Genomic DNA, 25,079 nt, shown 5'->3' with positions numbered 1-25,079 from the left:
GGATCCGAACCCAATGAGGATCAGCGGAGCCTGCGAGAAGGACGTGACCTATCACAGACTCAAAGAATCGGCGTGAGGGGCGGGGCCTGGGCGGAGGGGGCGGGGCCTGGGCGGAGGGGGCGGGCCCACTACTTTTAGCGAAAACGTCTCGCGGAGTAGTTTGTCCTATATTGTGGCCCGTAGAGGCTCCAAGTTGCCGCCCCCACTCCGGGAGTGGTAGAGATTAGGTCATGTGACACTCCGGTAGCCGGAAGTGAGCAGGTGTGGAAGGCGCAGGATTTCGACAAAAACAAGCGGCGACAGTCCCACCGCAGGGTCTATGGCAGAGGCGGTGAGGCCCCCTCGCCGGGCGAAGGCCAAGGCCAGCCGGACTAAAACCAAGGTAAGGATAACCTCCAACCCCATTCCCCCCGCCCGAGGCCCTGGCAGGTACTGTCTGCTTTTTCTTGTCTTCCGCCTCTCCAGCCAACCCTTTTCCTCCCCTGAGCCCCTGTCATCCTCTGCCTCCACCTCCCCAAATTTGATCCCCCCACACATTGACACCACTCCTGTTCTTCTATTCCTCTTTCACGTCCCCATGCGAGACTTTGTCAGGAGCCCCTTTTTTCTTTTTCCTCTTCTGAACTATCGAGGCTCTTCCTTTTCTGCTCCTTTCTTGACTTTTCTCATCCGAGTCTGGGTTCCTGTCCTGAAGCAGCTTTTCTCTTCCTGCCTCATCTTTGACTCTTTCTCCCTTTTAACCTGTGCACATTTTCTGTCTCTCTAGCGCATAAAGAGGAGAGAGACCTTCCCTCCACGTAGAGACTGGTTCCTTTGGCAGAGCTTTATAGCTAGGGACAGAAAGTCGACTGTAGTGATTGTGCCTTTTCAATTTAAAAATTCAAGGTGATAGTGGTGCTGCTGCTGTTTATGTCTCATTTATTCTAGAAACAATGGGACACGAATGACCAAAAATCAGACAGGTCAGTACTAACGCAGCAGATTTGAATTTTCTAGGTTTCCTGGATTAGAACATTAGACTGCTGGTTTGGCTTAAAGTTGATTTATTTTGTTTTTAGGTGCATTTTGGGTTTTCTCTTTGTTCCCATATATTTTTTTGAAATGACACTTATTTTATAGTGAACAGATTAAATGCTTCCCCTGATAGATGGACATATATAATTTTGGCTTATCTGAAACTGAATTTATGGTAAAGAAATAATGAGTATAGTATTGAAAGTACATGAAATTTCCTTTCCTACAAGTGGAGGATGTTCCAGAGTAGGTGGAACTTAAAAATGATACAAAAAGTTGGGTTTTCTCATGGAAACAAGATTTTAACAGGAATCTGGTGTTCAAAGGTCCCTGTTTAATAAGCTGTAAATTACTCATGTGGATCCCTTTCATTATGATGCCTTTTAAAAAGCTGTAGTGGAGTTATGTGCATCAGTGTTCCCAGGTCTTTGAGGAGTTACTCTTTGGGGAGAAAGCTGTTTTGCTACCTAACTTCAGAAACATTTTTAAGAGAAATAATTTTGCATTGTATTAGACTGGTAAGGAACTATCTAGATAGAAGAGGTCCCTGAATAACCCAGAATATAGGAGTGTAAAACATATAAACATAAATCTATAAAGAGCAGAGTCTTAATTCTTAGTCTCTCATTTTTTTCAAATGAATGATGAGACTAAAGCCTAGAGAAATTAAATGATAAGCCAAAAGTCATGGAGTTAGTAAGAAAATTCAAGTTAAAGCCAAAAAATCTTAATTCTCAATCTGGTAGCTTAATAATTGTTCTACATATGTATATGTGTCTATTGAGAGAATGTTGTAAATACTTAAAAATAGTTAAGAGGATTCTGTCGAGTTATTTTGTTTAGAATAGGGTTTCTAAAATAAAAAAATTAAAAATCAAACTTTTAAATGGATCATGAAAAAACAATTACTCATTTTATTGACACATTGTGGGTGACTTTCCTACCCAAACATAAATTTATTTTTTAATCTTTTAAAATGTGTAAAGAAGTCTTTATTCCAGAGGTATTATATCAAATCAGAAATCCTTGACACACACTTGTAATCACTCTCCAAATTCAGTCACTTGTCTTGCCAATTATATCTTGTAATTATTCTCTCAATTCTGTTCATTTCTCTCTGTCCTAATTCCACCATCCTCCAAAGAATATTTCTAGGATATTTTTCTAAATTAACCTCTGCAAATTAATTCTTGCTGCCCATTCTCTAAACAAAAGATGGATTGATATTTTTGTAAACAAAACCACCAAATGATCAACTCTCCTCTTCAAAACCTTTCCCACTGCCCAGAGTCCAAGAGTCCAAAGTCCTTAGCTTGGACTAAATGCCCTACATAATCTGACTTCTATGGTTCTCCTCTGTCTTAGGTCTCTCTGCTGTCTATTTTGCTTCCTTTCCTTCTTTTAGGGCCTTTGCACATGTTCTTTCCTCTGCTCTGACACATCTTCCTGGCTCTTTTCATCTAACTTAACTACTGCTCATTCATGGGGTCTCTGCTTAAACTTACCTCATCACTCACATTGCCTGCTGCTCGCCCCCCTTGTGTCGCTCATCTCACTTATAGTGACCTTGTTAACAGTTCTGTCTTTTCCCATAAACTGTGAACCCAGCGGGGGAGGGACCTGTCCTTTTCCCAGTACCCTTCACAGTCCTTCTAGACATTTGATAATGTTTGTTGAATGAAGGGAAAAAAAAATACTGGTATTAAAGAATATTTCCAAGCTTTGTAACTCAGAAGAAATTACTGTAGTTAATTTCCTCTTAGTAGTAGAAAAACAAATGAAAAAAGTCCAAGACACCAGCAAGGCCCTCATCCTTGTCTAGAAAATTAATTCTTTTTTTTATAGAGTAAATAAATTTATTTCTTAGTGCTGGTTATGGTTTAGCTACAGTCATGAAGTCCTACAGTAATGAAATCTTTACCATCCGTGGTGTAATTTAGTAACTATAGAACCTTAAAGTAGTTCTAAGGCTCATTTTGGGAAGTGAGCAGTGCCATGTGCTATTGCCTTTGGATAGTTTGAATGGCTTCTGGCCCAGCAGCTGACCTGTATTCCTCAGTGTTGATCATCTGAAAGATTACCTCATATTGCTAGTTTGTGGTTATCTGGTGCTTATCATTTGATACCAAAGAGATAGCCCTAATACGTTTCCCTTGGCTCAGAGGACCCTGACTTTGGTGATCTTGGTAGATTATTGGTTAAGAACAGATTTTTTTGTTTGTTTGTTTTTTATCTTTTTAGGGCGACACCCACAGCGTGTGGAAGTTTGTGGGCTAGTGGTCAAATCGGAGCTGCAGCTGCCGGCCTGTGCCGTAGCCACAGCAATGCTGGATCCAAGCCGTGTCTGTGACCTATACCACAGCTCATGGCAGAGCTGGATCCTTAACCCACTGTGCGAGGCCAGGGATTAAACCTATATCCTCATGGATACTAGTTGGGTTCATTACCACTGAGCCACAGTGGGAACTCCCAAGAACAGATTTTAAAGATTGGACTTACTCTGCAGAAGCAGTGTATTTTATAGTCATGGAAAGTAATATTTGCGGTTAGTATTAAATTCTGAATGCCAGCAACTCACTAACGTAAGAGCATATTGTGATCACCATGGATAGAGTGAGATGTGTCCCAGAAAACCGATGACAGAAACAGAGGCCTTTAAATTCCCACCCCTCTTTCTCCTTGGCCTAGATAATTTCTACTCTTAGTCCCTCCCTCCCTCCATGAGTGATTATAGGACTGAACTTGGGGGATATTCTCTATTATTTCACTCCTTTTGTGCCTCCTAAGATCCATTTATTTGTTGAATAAACACTCATTGATCACTCACTCAGTCCCAGAAACTGTTCTAGGCACTTGGGATGTAAACAGAGGAAAAACAAAAACAAAAAATAGAACCTGGCCTTAATGTAGATTGTATTCTGGAAGGAGAAGACAGACAGACAAACAGGAAACCCTATGAAAGTAATAAAATATATGTTAGAAGATGACAATGCTATGGAAAAAAGAAAGGAACAGGGTAAGGAATTGAGTACGCAGAGTTCCTGTCATGGTGCAGCGGAAACAAATCCAACTAGGAACCATGAGGTTAAGGGTTTGATTCCTGGCCTCGCTCAGTGGGTTAAGGATCTGGTGTTGCTGTGAGCTGTGGTGTAGGTTGCAGACGTGGCTCGGATCCCGTGTTGCTTTGGCTGTGACGAAGGCTGGCAGCTATAGCTCCAATTCAACCCCTAGCCTGGGAACCTACATATGCCATGGGTATGGTCCTAAAAAAAAAAAAAAGGCAAAAGACAGGAATTGAGTACTGGTGAGAAATTAGGATAGGTTGTGACTTTAAAGAGGCAAGTCAATGTAGTCCTTATTAAAGGTGAAATTTAAGTAGAGACATGGCAGATGAGGGGGTTAGCCATGTGGATCTTGGGATCCACTGGGGCAAGTGTCTTAAGGCATTGGCATGCCCTGTGCTGTCCTGGAAACCGCAAGGAGGCATTGTGTTTAGGGCAGAATGAATGAGGGGAGAGCAGTTGGAATGAAGTCAGAAAGGTAACTCAGGGCTGGGTCATGTGGGACCTTGTAGACCATTGTAAGGACTTGTACTTTAAGTGAAATATGGAATCCATTCAGGGTTTCAGTCAGAGAAGTGGTATGACCTGAATTATACTTTAAAGGGTCCCTGGGCTTGCTTTGCTGGGAATGGATTTTTAAGAGAGCAAGAACAGGAGCAGAGGCCACCTAAGAGACTGTTGCAGTAATCCAGGCAGGAGGTAGCTTGGTCCAGAGTTGGAAAGTGGAAATGGTGAGAGGTGTTTGAAGCCTAGGAGTTTCTGAAGGTCTCGGCAAGATTTGCTGGTGCTTTGGCTGTGGGATATGAGAAGACAGACATGGATGGAGGAGGTGGCAGTGAGGGGAACAGCTTTGGGGGCAGATCAGGCGTTCAGTTTCAGATGTGCTAAACTTGCAATAAATGTCTGTTAGACATCCACGTGGACTGGGTATGTGAATCTAGAGTTTGGGAGAGAGCACCAGGTTGGAGATAAAAGATTTGGGGGTCATTAACATATAGGAAGTTATTTAAAGCCAGAGACTGAATTAGAATTAGGTCACCGTGGGAGTGTCACATAAAAAAATGGTAATAACAGAGCCCAAGGGCACTCCAATTTTAAAAGCTTTAGGAGGGGAGGAAAAATCAAAGGAGTGTGAGGAGCGACCAGTGGGACAATATGTGTTCCCAGTGCCCTTAATTGAGTGCAGAGTCCTTGAAGCTGAGAGAAAAAAGTGTGTGAAGGGGGAGAAAGGGATCAAGCCTGTAACTTCTGCTGCCACTTAAAGTAAGATTGTTGAGGAGTTCCCATTGTGGTTCAGTGGTTAACCAACCCGACTAGGAACCATGAGGTTGTGGGTTCGATATCTGGCCTTACTAGTGGGTTAAGGAGCCAGCGTAGTTACAGCTCCAATTAGACCCCTAGCCCGGGAACCTCCATATGCCGTGGGTGCGGCCCTAAAAAGGCAAAAAGACCAAAAAAAAAAAAAAAAAAAAAAAAAAAGATTGTTAAGAGCCACACAAATGTGGCAGCCAAGAGGAGAGGTTGTATTCATAGCAAAATGTACAGCTCCCGCCCTTCCCCTTTTTCCTTGGAAAGCATTCTTGTACATCCCCGAGGAGAACGGGTAGAACTGCCCTGAGAGCTGTTGATCTGATAGTTGGACCCATGTGTCCAAGCCCTTTTTATCTGTGCTCTGCCGGGCATTGTGCTAAGTGCTGTGGATACAGACATTAAAGATAAACAGACCCTGTATTTAAAATAATCCCATGGGAGTTCCCTTCATGGCTTAGTGGTTAACGAACCCAACTAGTATCCATGAGGTTTCGGGTTTGATCCTCCTGGCCATGCTCAGTGGGTTAAGAATCCAGCATTGCTGTGGCTGTGGTGTAGGCCGGCGGCTACAGCTCTGATTCGACCCCTAGCCTGGGAACTTCCATGTGCGCGGGTGCAGCCCGGCCCTGAAAAAAAAAAAAAAAATCCCATGGAAGTATTTTATGTAACGTGTAAAAGTGAACCTTTATTTATGAAGAAGCTCCTCCTCATTATTTTTTTTTAATGTAAGTTTTTGTTTGTAGGGCTGCATCTGTGGCATATGGAAGTTCCTAGGCTAGGGGTCGAATTGGAGCTGCAGCCACTGGCCTACACCATAGCCACAGCAACGCAGGATCTGAGCCACATCTTCGACCCATGCCACATCTTTTGGCAATGCCAGATACTTAACCCACTGAGCAAGGCCAGGGATTGAACCCTCATCCTCATGGACCATAGTTGGATTCTTAATGTGCTGAACCACAACAGGAACTTCTCATCAGTATTTTTAAAGAAGGAAAGGAGTTGTAATTTTTTTTACTTCAAAGAAGAAGAACTGCAAGTGATGAATGGAAATTTCCCATTGTCTTTAAGAACTTACAGGGAAAAAATCCTTATTATTATTTTTCTCAATACAAAAGTGCTCCTTGCTTAAAACAAGTACTTGTGAATGAGTGTAAACACACACACAGAAATGGACAGCACAGAAATGAAATGCCCTGAATTCCTCCTCCTGGAGATTAACTATTGGTAGTAGTTTGCTGTGTGTTCTTTAGGTTTTCCTCCATGCATATGCCAACATTCCTGGGCATATATATTGTAATGTATGGTTTAGTATGTTTTTCTGTATTTACTAACAACTCTTCCATTTCTGTATAACTTGATTATTTTTTTTCTCCTGTGGAATTTTTTTTCCTTTCTTTCTTTCCTTCCTTCCTTCCTTCTTTCTTTCTTTCTTTCTCTCTTTCTCTCTTTCTCTCTTTTGTCTGTTTAGGTCCGTACCCACGGCTTATGGAGGTTCCCAGGCTAGGGGCTAATCAGAGCTACAGCTGCTGGCCTACACCACAGCCACAGCAACTCTGGATCCTTAACCCACTGAGTGAGGGCAGGGATGGAACCTGCAACCTCTTGGTTACTAGTCGGATTCATTTCTGCTGCGCCACGATGGGAACTTCCCAGAATTATTTTAAAATTGGTTCTCTACCTGTATATAACTTATGTAGACATCAAAAATAAAGAAATATAGATTCTTCTTGATCTCTTTGCCATTTTCAGTTGTAGGAAACAGTTATTTTGTTAAACTAACGTAAACAAATTTGTTAAAATAAATTTTGCTTAAAACTATGTAAGTACTAATTTTTGCACACACAACTTGGTACATGTGGAGTTGTGTTTATTTTGTGATCTGTGATGATTGTTACATATACAGTGTGTTCTGATTAACTCAGGTAGGCAAAGTAGTTGGAAGTTGGCTTTCTTTTTTATTTTTAAACAAAATTTTGTATTTTAGGTGTAAGAATAAATTCAGATTTTGAAATAAAAGTTCTCTTTCCTCTGAAATCATTGAATAGTCCCTCTGCTTTCTGAGAGGCATATAAAAATGAACTTCTGAATATGCCAGAGCATGTGTTAAGTTTAAATATTTGTTGGATAATTGAGTAATCTCTTCATTTTAGAATTCTAGGACCTAAGAGCTCAGCTTACAGTTGGTACTAAATAAATTTTTGTGAATTGTATTGTCTCAAGAAACATTATTGAACACAGTATTGAAAGTCAGAAGCAGATCAGATCCAGAGAAGCATAAGATAGAGTCCCTGGTCTCAAGACACTTGTGATCTATTTGGGGGACACAGTATAAAGGTAAATAACCACATGCAATAGCATGTGACCAGGACCAGGTGGTAAGTATGTACCACAGGGAGTTCAGAGTAAATCATGTGTGGTGGAAGGGTTGGTGTGGTCATTGAAGATTTTGTCTTGGGACAGGATCATGACTGAGTCATCAAAGGCACCGAGTGCCAGAGTTAAGAGTCAGTCTTTCATTAAATGGAAAGCTGGAGTTGTTTTGTGTTGTTCAGAGCAGTGTTTTGGGGGGACCAATCTTATGGTGTTTGGGGTGAATTTGTGGTGGGGCAGGAGCTGGAGGCTTGGAGACTTTTCAGAATCTGCTCTTCTATTCTGTGCTTTGGAGAAAGTGAATTGATCCACAGGGAGCACACCACTGCTTGGAGCCCATGGTTTGGTGATGATCACAGCGAGTCTCTTCTTCCTCCACATATGTACCCCGGAGGTCCTGTCCTATCCAAGAGTCTCTGAGGGGCCAGGGTCAGGACTTTGCCACCCTTTCAGACAGTGGTGTGTCTCGAAGTGGCCCATCCTTCCCTCCTGCCTGCCTGCCCTGCTCTGTCCAGTCCAGTCTTTGAATCAAATCATTACCTTCTCTCTCCTTTCACCCACCTCCTTCTCTGGAGCAGCTCCAGGGTGAGTCCTCTTTGGACCTAATTTCTGTAGCAACACAGGTAGAGAGTTTTCTTTTTCCACTTTTGAAACAAAAGCACTGAGTTCCACCTCCAAGGGAAAAAAAAATACCCCAAGTCTTACATGTTCTTCCTGGGGAGTGGTGCTGGGAAGGTTTAAACAGATTTTTTAATTGATTATCTAACAACGTAATGTGTTGCTGTCATTATGGTTAGACTTGTTCCCAGGAAGGTAGGTCTGCTGGAAGTGGGCCTGCGAGTTTGGTAGTAGCAGCTGGAGACTTCATTTTGAAGGAGGAAGTGGTTTGAGGGGGTGGGAGTTTGGGTGACATGGGACAAAGGGGAGTTAAAGCTACCTTAGAGACAGGCTGGAGAGGAAGCCTGAGGTGGCCTGTGTGTTGGAGGAGGTGTGTTTATTTGCTCTGTCCTGGATTATGTGGTCTATCTTGGCCTACTCCCAGTGCCCTATCTTCTCTTCCAGTTAGCATTTAACACTCCCAGAGGTCCCTTTCAGTTTAAGAAAAGAGAACTAAAAATTTCTCCCTCTAATCAGGCCAGGGATCAAACCCACATCCTCATGCATACTACTTGGGTTTGTTTCTGCTGAGCCATTCCGGTCTCTACTTTCTTACTTTTCATTTGTTTCTCAACTCACTATGTTTTAAAAAAAAAATTCATCTTCTCATATAGCAACATATTTATTGAGATGTAATTCACATGCTATACTTATTTAAAGCAGGTAATTCAGTGGTTTTTGGGATGATCACATTTTTGTGTCACCATTACCACAACAGGAATGCCCAACGCGTTTCCATAGAGGAAGCATGCCCTCATGTTACCTTCCCACCAGCAGTGCATGAGGGTGCTTATTTCCTACATCCTTGTCAACACTTATTGTTAGATGACTTTAGTCATCTTTGTAGGTGTGACATATTATCTCATTATGATTTTGATTTGCATTTCTCTAATGACTAATAATTTTGAGTATCTTTTTATGGGTTGTTTTGTATGTCTTCTTTGGAGAAATCTCTGTTAAGATCCTTTACCCATTTTTCAATGGGGTTATTCAATCTTTTTCTTTTTTTCTCTTTTTAGGGCTGCACCTGTGGCATATGGAAGTTCCTGCACTAGGGGTTGAATCGCGATTGCAGCTGCCGGCCCATGCCACGGCCACAGCATCGTGGGATCTGAGCTGTGTCTGTGACTTACACCACACAGCAATGCCATATCCTTAACCCACTGAGTGAGGCCAGGGGTCAAACCCACATCCTCATGGATACTACTTGGGTTTGTTTCTGCTGAGCCACAATGGGAACTCCAGGTTATTCATCTTTTTATTATTGAGTTACAAAAGTTTTTTTTTTTTTTTTTTATTCTGGATATGAGCCCCTTGTAAGATAATTGATTTGAAGACTTTTTCTTCCATTCTGTGGGGTTGTCTTTTCACTTTTTCATATTTTCATTTTCAGCACAAAATTTTTATAAAGTCCAACTTATCCACTTTTTTCTTTTGTTACAGGTGCTTTTGGTGTCATATCTAATAGGCTTTGCCTAACCCAAGGTCATTAAGATTTATTTCTGTGTTTTCTTTGAAACTTAAAAGTTTTAACTCTTACATTAGTCCTATGATCCTTTTTGTTAATTTTTTTTTTTGTCTTTTTTTTACTATTTCTTTGGGCTGCTCCTGCGGCATATGGACGTTCCCAGGCTAGGGGTCCAATCGGAGCTGTAGCTGCCAGCCTACGCCAGAGCCACAGCAACACAGGATCTGAGCCGCGTCTGCAACCTACACCACAGCTCACGGCAATGCCGGATCCTTGACCCACTGAGCAAGGGCAGGGACCGAACCCGCAACCTCATGGTTCCTAGTCGGATTCGTTAACCACTGAGCCACGACGGGAACTCCCTTTTTGTTAATTTTACATACGATGCAAGGTAGAGGTCCAGTTTTATTCTTTGGTTATGGAGTTCAGCAGCATTTGTTGAAGACTTTTCTTTCCCCATTGAATTGTCTTGGCATCCTTATTGAAAATCAACTGATCTTAATTATATGAGTTTATTTTTGAATTCTCAGTTCTGTTTCATCGGTCTATTTGTCTATCTATGTGCTCAAACCACCCTGAATTTATTACAGTAGTTTCATAGTAGATTTTGAAATTGCAGAGTGTGAAATCTCCAACTTTGTTCTTTTTCAAGATTGTTTTGTCTTTCTGTGTCCCGTGTATTTCCCCATGAGTTTAAGAATCAGCTTGTCATTTTTTTGCAGCAGCAGCTGAGATTTTGATAGGGATTATGTTCAATGTGTATATCAATTTGAGGAGTATTGCCATATTAACAATTCTGTGATCTGATCCATGAATATGGGATGTCTCCACTTTATCAAGCCTTTCATTTCTTTCAAGTTTTGTTTTATAATTTTCAGCATATAAATTTTATCCTTCTTTTGTTAAGCTTATCCCTAAGTATTTTATTCTTTGTTCATTGTAAATGAAATTGTTTTCTTAATTTATTTAATGACTGTTCAGTACACTAAGATTTGTTCTTTGCCCTGGCCAGCACACCAGTGTTTCTTTCCCTGTAGTACCCATTGGGCTCCCTCTTCTAATTTTATCTTCCTGCCCTCTCAATCTAACACACCTATTTATCATGGCTACTGTGCTAAATGTCATTGCAGTGTAATTGGACCCCCTTTTTCATTTTCTTGTAAACTAATATAATGCTTTCCTATTATTTATGATCTTTGGCAGTTTGACATAGTGGTTTGTATGCATTGTGTGGCTATTCTCTGCCTCTGTGATCCACAGTTCACAGTGTGGACTGAAGTAATTTTGGAGGGACATTGTGCTTCTTGTGTCACTGCCATTTGTAAATATTTAGTAATTCATTACCAGCAAGCTGAGCTCAGATTCCATTTCAGAGGCATTCTTTTTTTCTTCCTGATATTAAGTACATATAAATATTTTATCTTTTTGGCTATTTACTTGTCAACTTTTTATTTTTTTTGCTGGGCATTTTTGGGACAATGCAATCCAGAATCACTGATAACAATGTAACTATCATTTTGCCTTGCTTAAAATTTCACAGTGAAAGGGAAGTATTTGAGTGATTCAGCTATCTTTTAGTTTCTTTGAGTGTAACTTTTTTTTTTTTTTTTTTTTTGTCTTTTTGCCATTTCTTGGGCTGCTCCCGCGGCATATGGAGGTTCCCAGGCTAGGGGTCGAGTCGGAGCTGTAGCTGCCAGCCTACGCCAGAGCCACAGCAACGCGGGATCCGAGCCGCGTCTGCAACCTACACCACAGCTCACGGCAACACTGGATCCTTAACCCACTGAGCAAGGGCAGGGATCAAACCCGCAGCCTCATGGTTCCTAGTTGGATTCATTAACCACTGCGCCATGACAGGAACTCTGTCTTCTCATGTTTAGATTGAAGTTATACATTGTTGGAAAGGGTACTGAAGAGGTGATAAGCCTTCTTAGAACACTGTACAGGGGGTTGTATTACTGGTTATACTAACCGTGATCGCTTATTTAAGGTGTTGTCTGCCAGGGGTTCTCCACTGAAATTTACTGTTTTTCCCTCTGTAATTACTAATATTTATTAGTTTAATAATAGTATTTGTAATATTTGAGAGATACTTTGAGACTATTCGGTTTCTGCCTACATTTCATTTAGTTTCATCATTAGTAGATCTTGCCTTTTGCCTGCAGCAGTTATCATCATGATATTCTAATCGTGATTTTGTTTTTCTCGTTCCATCTACATTTATTAATTGGAATTCTTCTGTAAGGAGAATTGCCACTTCTTGTCCATTCAGAAAAAAAATACATTATATATGTATATATATTTAGTTATGTTAGTATGGGCTCAAGGGTATTTATTTTATTCTGTGGGTTATAATCTAGTACTATAATTATTTATTTTATTGCTCAAGTTGTTGCTCTTACTTTTTCTGCCTGAATTTTGAATAAATATGTTTGTCAAGATGAAGACAAACCTTTTGAAGCTTAAGATACTTGGAGACTGTTCTCTTTTACGTAACCTCTAGCAGAATGGAGAATAGCCTCAATAAGACTCATTAAGACTTTCCTTCTCCATTCTTTTTTTTGGGGGGGGGTGCCGTAGTGTGCCATAAAAATTGTATTTTTGTTGTTGTGGGATCTCCATTCCCAGGCTAGGGATGGAACTCATGCCACAGCAGTGAAGCCTCCAGATCCTGACCACTAGGCTACCAGGGAACTCCATTCTCCATTCTTGAATCATAATTTCTTGCTCCCCCCCCCTTTCTTTAGGGCTGCACGTGCAGCATATGGTTGAATCAGAACTGCAGCTGTCAGCCTACGCCACAGCCACAGTAATGCCAGATCCGAGCCCTGTCTGTGACCTACATTGCAGCTCATGGCAACACCAGATCCTTAACCCACTGAGCAGGGTCAGGGATCGAACCTGTGTCCTCATGGATATTAGTTGGGTTCGTTATCACTGAGCCACAACAGGAACTCCCCATTTCTTGCTATTTTCATGTCTTCTTCTGTTGGGATTAGACTAGTGAGTCTCCCAAATTCACCATGCTCAAAGTTGAGTAATACAAAATATGAAATACACTGCTAATGAAGTGTATTTAGATTCTATTTGCTAAATGATCAAATTTAGATTTTTTTAAATAGAATTTAAAAATTCCTCATGTTGGAAGCAGAGTTATTATCTTATAAATTATTTCCCATTATAAATCTTGGTTTTAGGAAAAGAAGAAATATGAAACCCTTCAGAGGGAAGAGCCTGCTGAAGTGTCCCTTCCAAAAACCTCCAGAGAGCTGGAAGTCCCTACTCCAGCTTGTGAGTTCAAAGAAGACCATCTGAAGGTGTTAACCGAGTCCCAGCTCCAAAATGATGCCAGTGGACAAAACGAGAGTGAAATGTTTGAAGTACCACTCACCTCCTTAACTATAAGCAATGAAGAGTCTCTGACCTGTGACACGGAGACTCTAAAGGAGAGGGAGGTGACCGGGGCCTGTGTTGGGGATGATGCAGTCAGGCCGAAGGGCGACCCTGGCGACAGTGTTGGAACCAAAGTAGAAATCCCTGAGAACTTTACAGAAATAGAGGAAGATAAATTGGTACAAAGTGGACCTTTGGAAAGCACACTGCAACCTGATGTTTCTTATATTCAGCAGGAAATGGAAAATTTACAGGTCAGAGAAACTCAGAACAGGAAAGAAGGCAAAGAGGTGCTGAGTCTTTCTTCAGAGGTGCTGCAGAATGTTGGCTTGCAGAGTTCTTGTGAAGCCAAAGACATTTTTCAGCCACCTAGAGTGAAAAAACTGTATCCCCAGTTGCCAGCTGAAATTGCTGGGGATGTACCAGCTTTGGTGGCAGTGAAATCCTTGCTTTGTAATGAGCGACTTTACCCAGAGCTTCCATCTCAACCAGAAGTGGTACCGTTTACTAAAGAGCAGCTAAAAATCTTTGAGCCTGGTTCATGGCTGGAAAATGTTGAGTCCTATTTGGAAGAGTTTGACAGCATGGCTCATCAGGACAGGCATGAATTTCATGAGTTGCTTTTGAACTACTCACGATGTAGGAAGCAGCTGCTGCTGGCTGAAGCCGAGCTCCTTGCCCTAATGTCTGATTGCCAAAATGCTAAAAGTCGACTGTGGCACTTCAAGGAGGAACAGTTGTCTGTACAGGTACATTGACTAGTGTTCTGTAAAAGCTGAGAGGAGCCTGGGGAATTTGCAGAGGATTTGCATTCCTCTGATGCCATCAAGTTCTGGCTTCTGCTCCTAATACCCACACTGACCATTGCCTCAGCCTGTAGTAATAAAGTCAGCATGTCAAATGCTCGAAGGGGCCCAGCAGGTAACCTGGAGAAGTGAAACAGGTTGAGCGGGACAGTGGTCACTGAGTAAACTCATGCTTGGTCCAGCAGGGGCAGCTGCTCTTGTGTTACAGTTGATGGTGGCTGTGAGGTGATGTTGGTCCAGCATTGCCACATCTTATGTTTCTCTAAGAGAAGCTAGAAACCTGGATTTTTATGTGAAGGGTACAGATTTATAAATTTTGGCAAGTAAATCAGCCCCCACTCCGTGCACACGCACACAGATGCACAGTGGAAGTTAAAGCAGGTCATGTCTCTAGGTCAGATTCAGCTGGTGGGCCATTTAACTTGTGACTTTGGGCAGAATGCCAGGAATGTCCAATGGGTAGAGTGTCAAGGGGCGCAGGGTCCATGGAACAAGGTCAAGAGGAGATGAGAAGATCAGGAAGGCAGTAAGATGTGACCTTCTGGAGGCCAGGGTGCCATCAGGAAAGCCGTTTCATTGTAGCTGGGAGGGATGGCAAGGAAGAGAAGACCACTCTTGACAAGTCTGGTGCTGAAGGGAAGCCAGAGGAGATAATATGGGAGAAATATGTGATTTCCCCCATCCCTAATCCTCATTTCTTAAAAGGCCTGTGTGTCTCTTTGTAGACAGGAAAAAGCCTGTGGGGAGGGAAACTTTTGAAAAGACTGAAAAAGAGAGGTTAAAATCAAGAGCACAGTTGGAGAGTTAATGTTGGAAAGGGGAGGGTTTCTTTCTTTTGAACTGAATTGTAAAGAATGATGAGGGTGAGTATAGAGATGTTTTGAGGTCCCTTGAAGTTGAGGGGGTATTGCATTGACCTCATTGTTTGTAAGTAGACAGTAAGATCAGCCATCCAGACAATTTTTTTTTTTTTTTTTTTTTTTTTTTTTTGTCTTTCGAGGGCTGTACTCGCAGCATATGGAGGTTCCCAGGCTAGGGGTCTAACTGGAGGTGTTGCTGCTGGCCTACACCACAGCCACAGCAATGCCAGATCCGAGCCGAGTCTGCGACCTGCACCACAGCTCATAGCAATGCCAGATCCTTAACCCACTGAGTGAGGCCAGGGATTGAACCTGCAACCTCATGGTTCCTAGTTGGATTTGTTTCCACTGAGTCATGACGGGAACTCCTTAAAATTGGGAATTTTGTTTTGTTTTGTTTTTGTCTACATCCTGACAGTCTTAGAGACAAGCTCTGTTGTTGTCTTGCACCTTTCCCCACCTACTTCATCTCAGGGTTTCTCTTCTCTTCTCTGAACTTGTGATGCCTTTGTGATTGGCATTCTGCTCCTTGGCACCTGGCTATATATTAGATTTGTTGTTTTCTACGTTGTAATATTGACCCCTCCTTGTCATTTGTAAGCTCTTTGAAGATGGCGCCAAAGCCTGTACCTTGTATACCTGCCGCCTAATTACTTCAAGAGCAAAAAGTAACTGGCTTCATATGTTAACCCTTTCATCCGCTGCCAGGGTATCTGCGCAGATCAAGTGAAAGTTTCAGGCTATCATCGCTACCAGAGAGTGGAGATGAATGAAAACGCCCTGGGAGAGCTAAAAAAGCTGTTTGATGCCAAATCTGAGCATCTCCACCAGACCCTGGCTCTGCATTCTTATACTTCTGTGCTCTCACGGTTGCAAGTGGAGTCTTACATCTATACGTTACTCAGTAGTTCAGCTCTTCTGAGATCTATAGCAATTCATCAGGAAGGCCGAGGTGTGTAAGTAGCGAAAGGTTGGCATTCTTTCTTGTGATCCAAAGTGAAAAAAGAATTGAGGGGTATAGTCTGGTTGCACTGATTGTGGGCTGATTGATGTTATAAGGGATTATTTGTGTTTGTGGTTCTACCTTGCCTCCTCCAGTAGAAGACTGTGACCCGCCTTCATAAGGTCTTCTGGGAGCAGCACCAGGGCTCCTTTCCCCATGGGCTGTCATTCTCTGCTTCTCTAGGAAGCCAGAGTTTTGCTTTTGTCATTAATGTCCCTCAATGTCCTAATTTATGTGCTTGTTACAAAGTCGAGTCCAAATATAGTTTTTGATTCTAAAACTAATAATCAGGAGTTCCCACTGTGGCAGGCTCCAGTTGCTCTGGAGATGAGGGTTTCATCCTCGACTTGGTGCAGAGGGTCACAGCTCAGATTCAATCCCTGGCCCAGGAACTTGCATATGGCATGAGCGTGGCCATAAAAAACAAATAAAAATTGAATAATCAGAATACTTTCTTTTTTTTTTTCTTTTTCAGCCTGCTTGTGGCATATGGAAGTTCCTGGGCCAGGGATGGAATCTGAGCCACAGCTGTGGCAATGCCAGAGCTGTGCCGGGCTGGAAATTGAACCTCTGCAACCTCAGAGATAACACCAGATCTTTAACCTGCTGCCCCACAGCAGAAACTCCCAGAATACATTTTCTTTCTGTCTGTTGCACTTTATTTTTGCCTGTCCATTTTGCAGGGCTGTTTAATTTTTATCAGAGCATTTATAATGTTCTGGATTTTTTATCTTATTTTGAGCTTTAAGAAATTAGTCTATACTCTATCATGTGTTAAGTATTAATTATGCAATTTTTATTTCTGGGAGAGCTATTAGGATCATTTAAAATAAAAAACCCAGAGTTCCTGTTGTGGCTCAGTGGAAGCAAACCCAGCTAGTATCCATGAGGGGCAGGTTCGATCCCTGGCCCCGCTCAGTGGGTTAAGGATCTGATGTTGCCTCAAGCTGTGGTGTAGGTCACAAATGAGGCTAGGATCTGATGTTTCTGTGACTGTGGCACAGGTCAGCAGCTGTGGCTTCAATTCAACCCCTAGTCTGGGAACCTCCATATGCCTCATCTGCAGCGCCCCCCCAAAAAAAACCCTTTCCCCTTATTATTTTCATAACTAATCAAAGAGCTGGGACTAGGCCAGAGATCTGATTTTTAAATAAAAGATGAATTATGAGGTTAATTTTTTCTTACTTTGAAATACTTCACATAGGTTAAATACTTTTTTTGGTTTACATATTTAGTAGAAACTCAGATATTTTGATGTAACTTTTCTCCCTTGATTTTCACCTGAATTAAATATTTTGAAGAGTTTATTTTTTTTGTAAGAAAAGTTGTATAGCAACATAGTCATGCTTATCCACTTGTAAATTATTTATGGCAGCCTTGATGCTACAAAGGCAGAGTTGAATATTTGTGGCAGAATATCTATAACCTATAAAGATGAAAATACATCTGGACCTTTCCTTTTTTAATTTAATTTTTTGGAGCATAGTTGATTTACAATGGTGTATTAGTTTCAGGTGTATGGCAAAGTGAATCCATCATGCAAATAAATATATCCATTGAATAGTGTTTTTTTTTGCTTTTTTTTTTTAGGGCGGCACCCTTGGCATATGGAAGTTCCCAGGGGAGGGGTTGAATCGGAGCTTCAGCTACAGTGTACACCACAGCCACAGCAATGAGGGATCCGACCCTCATCTCCAACCTACATCACAGCTCTTGGTAGGATCCCCAACCCACTGATTGAGGCCAGTGATCAAACATGCCTCCTCATGGATACTAGTTGGATTTGTTTCTCCTTCGCCACAGCAGAAACTCTTGAATAGTTTATTTTTGTTTTTTGTTTTTAAGTGCAGACACTAAAAAACTCTCCCCCAAATACTATTTATGTGGGACTCATTTAATTCTCTCTTTAATTTTTAGCTTCTAAACAGATAGACAGCATTCCCTCTGATCTTTGTCAGCTAAAGGAGTGCATTAGTGTCTTATTCATGTTCACCAGAAGAGTTAATGAAGATACTCAGTTCCATGACGATATTCTCCTATGGCTTCAGAAATTGGTAAGAAAGCAGAAATAGTTATAGAAGTCTTTCTATTATTTCCCAGATAATTTAAGATTTCTCTTATTTCCTTATAGCTTTTTCTCTCTCTCTCTCTCTCTCTCTCTTTTTTTTGTCTTTTTAGGGCCGCACCTGTGGCATACAGAAATTTCCAGGCTTGGGAAATTGGAGCTGCAGCTATCGGCCTACACCACAGCCACAGCAGTGCCAGATCCGAGCCACATCTGTGACCTACACCACTGCTCATGGCAAAGCCGATCCACTGAGTGAGCCCAGGGATTGAACCCGAATCCTCATGGATACTAGTTGGATTTGTTTCTGTTGAGCCACAATCAGAACTCCTCCTGATAGCTTTTTCTGCAACAGCTTCTTCAGCTAATTCATTTAATGTGTTAGTGACATTTTCTTTGTTCATGACTGACACACGGAAATAAAGTTATCCTTATCTAGTGTACTATTAAGCAAACAGTTCCTTTCCTGCTGGTAAACTTTATGTTAAATGATCTCTAGCCTCCAACTTAGGAGGAAAGGAAGATATGGGAAGCATGCTAAATTTAATGCTAGCTATGTATTCATGATATAGGCATGTGAGCTAAAAGTTGTTTTTTTTATCACTTTATGTTTAATGCTGCACTTAGTAGTCATACTTAAAAAAATTTTTTTTTTTTTTTGAGTTCCTTTTGTGGCTCAGTGTTTAATGAACCTTACTAGGATCCATGAGGATAAGGGGTTTGATCCCTGGCCTCGCTCAGTGGGTTGGGGATCTGGCATTGCCATGAGCTGTGGTGTAGGTCACAGACACGGCTTGGATCCCGCATTGCTGTGGCTGTGATGTAGGCCGGCATCTGTAGCTCTGATTTGACCCCTAGCCTGGGAACTTAAATGTGCCACAGGTTTGGCCCTAAACAGCAAAAAAAAAAAAAAAAAAAAAAAAAAAAAAAATTGTTTTTAAGGGGAAAAAAAAGGAAAGGAATTAGGATTTGGAAAATTTAGGAAAGATATTAGATGTGTTATGGAGGGAGAAGTTATGTTTCTCAAAGGGGTCGCCTTGGTTACTTTTTCTATGCTCATGCTAGAGTTCTTAGATATGGCTTGGGGTTCTAAGCATACTTACTTGGATTTAACAAACTGTAAACTGGGAATAGATTAAAGTACTTGACTTTTATCTATTCACATATAGCCAGGAACATTTGTAATTTGCCAGATAATGAAGAGTGGGTTTGCAGAGAAACCACTTAGGATATTTTTATCCTAGACTCATATATTCATATAGGCCTCTGTTAGAAACCCAACCAGTCAGTGGTATATCTTACGTCTGGTTACTATTTTTTTTTTTTTTTTTTTTTTTTGTCTTTTTGTCCTTTTAGGGCCGCACCCGAGGCATATGGAGGTTCCCAGGCTAGGGGTCAAATCAGAGCTGTAGCCACCAGCCTATGCCAGAGCCACAGCAACACCAGATCCGAGCCGCGTCTGTGACCTACACCACAGCTCATGGCAACTCGAGAGCCTTAACCCAGTGAGCGAGGCCAGGGATTGAACCTGCAAACTCATGGTTCCTAGTCGGATTAATTTCCACTGCACCATGATGGGAACTCCCCTGGTTACTCTTTTGAAAGAGCACATGTATTTAAGTGATTTCTCTAGACCCCTGGATACATTCATCTTTATAAATAGTAAAACTCCAGGAGTTCCCATCATGGCACAGTGGTTAGCGAACCCGACTAGCATTCATGAAGATGCTAGGTTTGATGCCTGGTCTCGCTCAGTGGGTTAAGGATCTGGCATTGCTGTGAGTTGTGGTGTAGGTCTCAGATGCAGCCAGGATCCCGTGTTGCTGTGGCTCTGGCTGAGGCCGGTGGCTACAGCTCCAATTTGACCCTTATCCTGGGATCCTCCATATGCTGTGGGTAAGGGCCTAAAAAGACAAAAAGACCAAACAAAAAAAAAAAGTAAAACTCTACATCCTTTGTTGTTCAGGTATCAGTGTTACAAAGAGTTGGCTGTCCTGGAGATCACCTCTTCCTTCTAAACCATATTCTTCGATGCCCGGCTGGTGTTAGTAAATGGGCTGTTCCTTTCATCCAGGTATGATGAATAGCCTTCTCATTTTCAGGAGGATGGGGTGGATTTTGTTAAATATTTTTCCTGAAGAAATTGCTTTAAAAAAATAAGCCTACTTAAAAAATAATGATATTTATTATAAAATTATTAGAATATATTAAACATATATTTGTAGGAGTTATTATGCTGTAACTTCTTGGACCACCCAAAATTGATGAAATTAAGATAGGAGTGCAGAAGTCTATTGTAGTCTGACTTCGTGGGTTCAGTAGTATCTAATTTTGTAAAATTTCTGTGCGGGAAGGCTTGCTAGGATTTTTTTCTCTAATACTCAACACAGCGTCCTAAATCAATTCCATCTCACACTGCAGTTGGTGCAGATAAAAAAGAAACTATGAGGGGAGTTCCTTGGTGACACAGTGGGTTAAGGATCTGGCATTGTCACTGCTATGGCACGGGTTCTATCCCTGGCCTGGGGAACTTCTGCATACCATAGGTGTGGCAAAAAAAAAAAAAGAGAGAGAGAGACCCCCCCCCCCCGCCCCGCCAGATCAAAGTTCTTAATACTAGCGGAGATTTCACCTCTGTGATCAGCTCTCATATAATCACCTTAGGCATTGATTATATGGTTTATAGTTTCTCCTCTTTGCTGCTTGCCTTTGGGTTGTATTGTTACTCACAGCAACCCTCAGATGAATGGATAGGAGCCAAATGTATGCCAAGGTCAACTTCATGTTACCTATTCTTTAGTGTTTTTGGTGGCAAGAAGTTTGAATCTTTTTAGGTAGAAGAAAGATTTTTTTTTTAAATCTTTGGATTAAAATAGCAGTATGATCCTCCTTTCTATATTGTGCTAGGTGATTGAGGTAAATGGCTCAGCTTTCTCTACTCCTTGAGTACAGGCCAGTCAGTACTGCCAGGTAACCCACAAGGTGTTCTCACTTTTGTGGATGAGGTGCCAGTCCCATCTTTGTTTTCTTTTTTCTTTTTCTTTTTTTGTCTTTTGTCCTTTTTTTAGGCCACACCTGCAGTATATGGAGGTTCCCAGGTCTAATCGGAGCTGTTGCCGCCGGCCTATGCCATAGCCACAGCAACACCAGATCCCAGCCGCATCTGAGACCTACACCACAGCTCACGGCAATGCCGGATCCTTAACCCCCTGAGTGAGGACAGGAATTGAACCTGCAACCTCATGGTTCCTAGTTGAATTCATTTCCACTGCACCACGATGGGAACTCTCATCTTTGTTTTCTTAGTAGCTCCTTTTGTCAGAATGCTGGTGAACTAAGACCGTGGATACTTGGATTGTTGGTTTTCTACACTATGCCTTTTCCTTTTCTGATTTCAGATCCGAGTGTTGAATAACCCCTCAGGGGTCTTTCATTTTATGCAGTCCCTTGCCCTGCTAATGTCTCCTGTCAAGTAAGTATCAAAGAGCTTCGTAAAGTAGAAGTTAAAATGTTCTGTCAAACGATTGACTTCCTAAACTGCCCACATCCCAACAAGTGCTCATGGAAGAGTCAGTATTCTAGAATTTAACACTGAAGATTTTCTTTGGGTTGAATACTCTTTGTCCCAGAATGAACCTATTAACTGCTTATGTGTAAATGAGTCACATTTTTGGGGTTCCCTTTTTTAGTAGATTTGCACTCCTGTCATACATGTCATTGTGGTGCTGTGGGAAGGAAAAAGGGATGACCTTTTCCTTAGAAGGAGAGATTTAGTGGCAGAGGAGAAAAAAAAAAAAAAAAAAGGCATAAAGAGATTCAAGCGCTAAGTTGTCTGAAGCTGCGACTAACCCAGTAGAAATGAAGAGAGTGAAGAGAGTAGAGAGGAGTTGTCAAGGGTTCCAGGTGGGTGAGCTGGGTTTGAAGAGTGGAACCAATTTTGGCGGAAGGAGGGCAGGGAGCAGTGGCCCAGAGTGTGGGAAGGAGCCGTGTGGGGCAGGCAGAAGATCAGCTTGGCTGGAGGGAAAGGGTGTGTGGGGGGAGTGGTAATAAAGCTGAACAACTGGCAAGAGCTGGATTATAGAAGCCCTTGAAATTGAGACACAGATTTGAGATGGTCCGGCCTTTGTAGTAATTGAGGGTTTTGAACAAGGGTAAAAGTTGTCCTTAGGGAAGATTGGGCTGGATTGGAGGCAGAAGAAGATGTGCTTCAGCTTCACGGAAGTACAATTGCAGACGCCTGGCTCTCCCAGCCCCGGAACCCAACCCAGCATGGAGAGGACACATCCTTAAATGGGGGAGAAGGCCACTGTGTCTAGGTGACCTTGAACTGTGTTACTACCACTGGCTCTTGGTCTGGGAAAGCCTCTTTGCCTCTAAGCCTGAAATGGGGTGATGGTCATGGGAAGGAGACTGTGGGGACCTAGAAGGAAAGGATTAAGTAGCTGATTAAATAAGGAAAAGACGGGAAAGGAGTGGCTCAGCCTTAACTCTGTAGCCTCGGAGTCTGTGTGACTGAGAGGGTGTTGGCAGCTCTAACAGACCAAAAAGACAGAAAGGACAGCTGTTAGGGAAGGAGGTAAATTTAGGTCATTGGGGCTTGCAAGTGTGCATAGCTAGTGACAGCTCCCGATGGACACTTGGAGCTACATGGCTGGAGCCAGGCTGGCAGGGCTCTGGAGCAGGGAGTCCCGAGGAGAGCTCCTGGGGAAAGGAGGGAATGGATGAATTTTGGGAGTCAGGCCAGAGAGCAACAGGGTGCTGAGAACCAGGTGGTGATCTCAGAAGAAACTTCTCTCATTATTTGCTTTTGTCAGGTCCAGCCAACACTTTGTGAAAGCCTGGCACCCCCCAGATTCCTCTCTCTAACTGCCCAGGAACAGGGCGCTGCTCTTACCCATGGTGTTTAGATGTGCTTTTATTCCCTGAACCAGCTGCTGCATTATCTGGGGGTTATCCTTTTTTATTCAGTAAAGCATGTTTCCTAAACACTTTGTGAGCTGACTAGACTGTGGCCATCCTGTGTGTCCTGAGGCCTCGGCGTGCGGCACTGTGCTAGCATAACCACTTCTCTTTGGCTCCTTGTCATTAGGACTCAGAGTGGCCATGGTCTGTATGCCACAATTAGTGAAGCGTGGGTCTCCTTGAGTTTTAGCCGCTTTCTATTTCTTGTTTACTAACTCAAACCTTTTGAAAATCAGGTTGATGTCTGACTCTTCTTCACGGTGAATAGATGATCTATTGGGCTTTCTATGTTTATATTTTGATTGGAGTGATTTTCCCTGTCCTGTAGAAACCGAGCAGAATTTCTGTGCCACATGAAGCCCAGTGAGCGGAAGCCATCCTCCTCAGGGCCTGCGTCAGGGACGTGGACACTAGTAGACGAGGGAGGAGAAGAGGTGAGGTGTCATGTTTGCAGCATTTAGATGCATCATGTCCGAACTCCTCTTTTTATGTGCCAAATATTGCTCTAAGCACTTTTCACATATCAGCCCTTTTTTTTTTTTTTTTTTTTTTTTTTTTTAATTCTTGGCAGCCCCACAAGATGAGTACTGTTGTCACCCCCATTTTAGAGATGAGGAAACAGGTGTGAGGCAGGGGTGAGGGACTTTGTCCCACATCACATGGTCATTAAATGTGGAGCCTCTGGAACCTGTGCTCTGAGCCTGTGTTGATGCCGCTGCCCTTCTCTAGTCTGTCTCCCTGTGCAGCTGGGAGAGTTTGGAACCTGGAAGTATTTACATATTGTGCACACTTTCTATTAAGATTTCCTTTTACGTAGGTATAATTTTTGGGACTTGAGGTCTAATCTTCAAATTCTCTCAAGTCTAAAGAGCTGGAGCTTACAAGGTTCTGCCTTAATGCTTACAAACGTCTCTTCTAGATCTTCTCATTTGGAAGATAGAAGATAAATTTCTATTTTCTATTCTTCCAAGGCCGAGGGGACAGAAGGCACTGTGGATGTCCGTGTCAGTGGATCTTGATACTGGCCGTCTATTAGAACCACCTGGGCAACTTAAAAAGCTTGCTTGGGCTCACAACCAGACATCCAAATGTTTAAGAGCCTCCCTGGTGCTTCTCATATACAGCTGGAGCTGGGAACTATTGCCCTACTAGTAGGGATCTCTGAGGCCCTTGTTTGTTAGCCATTTAGGTCATGTAAGAGGTAAAAATGAGTGGCTTCAGGAAATTATGAGTGAATTGCACTAGTCCTTTGTTGAAGTTGAGGTGATAATTAATTCGGGATCTCCGTATCTTTTTACAGTATTCCCTTTTGAATGTGGCATATCTTAGGACACAAATCAGTTTGCTTTCTAAGAAGACTACAGTGCTCTGTATCAAACAAAAATCTCCAGCTCTTTCCCCTGTGTATGACTGCTGTTACGTTTTTTCTTTTTTCAGTGCCACTAATTGACAACAAAACTTCAGTTAACCATAGCAAATGCCAATTGCTTCTTGATAAGTCAGTTGAGTACTGCAGTAGACCTTAATTTGGGGCAAGAAGAGACTTGTACCTAGAATAACATGGACTCTAATGCATGGTTCTTTAATAGATGTTGTCAAAGCACTGAGCTTTATGTAATGAGATCTCTATTCTAGGAGAATTTTTTCATCTTTTTTGGGATAGAAATTTAATGACAGCAGTTTTAGCCACTGAAGAGTGGATATGACTCAGATGCACATAAAACTGTGCTTGCAATTTCAGGGGATTTATGGGTCATCAAATGAGACTGATGGTATAAATCTCTGTCCTGGAGGCGAAACCCATGAGAACTCATGAGAATACCAGGTTGAGACCTATGATATTTGGCTCCTGCACCTCTAGACCATGGTGTCATGTGATCACATCAGCTGACGTGATTCTGCATCTTTTCCCTTAGGACGAAGACCCCGAGACCAGTTGGATTCTCCTTAATGAAGATGACTTGGTTATTCTTTTATCACAGTTTCCATTTCATGACCTCTTTCAGCATCTTCTTGGGTTCAAAGCAAAAGGTAGACTGTTTTCTTTGGTCATGTGTAGAGTGTGGTGGGGCAAGCGCAAATACAGACACTAAGCATCAAGTCTT

General features: G+C 42.1%; 1 protein-coding gene across 11 annotated transcripts in view; it reads left to right on the top strand.

Annotated features, from left to right (window-relative positions):
• Positions 1–242: 242 nt before the first annotated feature.
• Positions 243–25,079, top strand: part of EPG5 (ectopic P-granules 5 autophagy tethering factor) — a 122,965-nt gene continuing 98,128 nt past the window's right edge. For 10 of the 11 annotated variants that reach the window (XR_014808154.1, XR_014808155.1, XR_014808156.1 and 7 more), the window contains exons 1-8: positions 243–382; positions 13,083–14,027; positions 15,653–15,896; positions 17,865–18,001; positions 19,979–20,086; positions 21,411–21,484; positions 23,303–23,408; positions 24,891–25,005. Coding sequence is in view for 7 of the 11 variants with exons in the window: in XM_084964908.1 (XP_084821034.1) it covers positions 320–382; positions 13,083–14,027; positions 15,653–15,896; positions 17,865–18,001; positions 19,979–20,086; positions 21,411–21,484; positions 23,303–23,408; positions 24,891–25,005 (1,792 nt within the window). In the remaining 4 variants the exon portion in view is untranslated. The remainder of the gene's footprint in view (positions 383–13,082; positions 14,028–15,652; positions 15,897–17,864; positions 18,002–19,978; positions 20,087–21,410; positions 21,485–23,302; positions 23,409–24,890; positions 25,006–25,079) is intronic. The other variant, XM_084964950.1, reaches the window with a different exon arrangement.

Source organism: Sus scrofa, chromosome 1, assembly GCF_054392235.1.
Source record: "Sus scrofa isolate SSC_HxYL_T2T_F1_AM1 chromosome 1, Sscrofa_HxYL_maternal_Yorkshire_Landrace_v2.0, whole genome shotgun sequence".
In the NCBI taxonomy this organism is placed as follows: domain Eukaryota; kingdom Metazoa; phylum Chordata; class Mammalia; order Artiodactyla; family Suidae; genus Sus; species Sus scrofa.
This window is presented reverse-complemented; position numbering and strand designations above follow the sequence as displayed.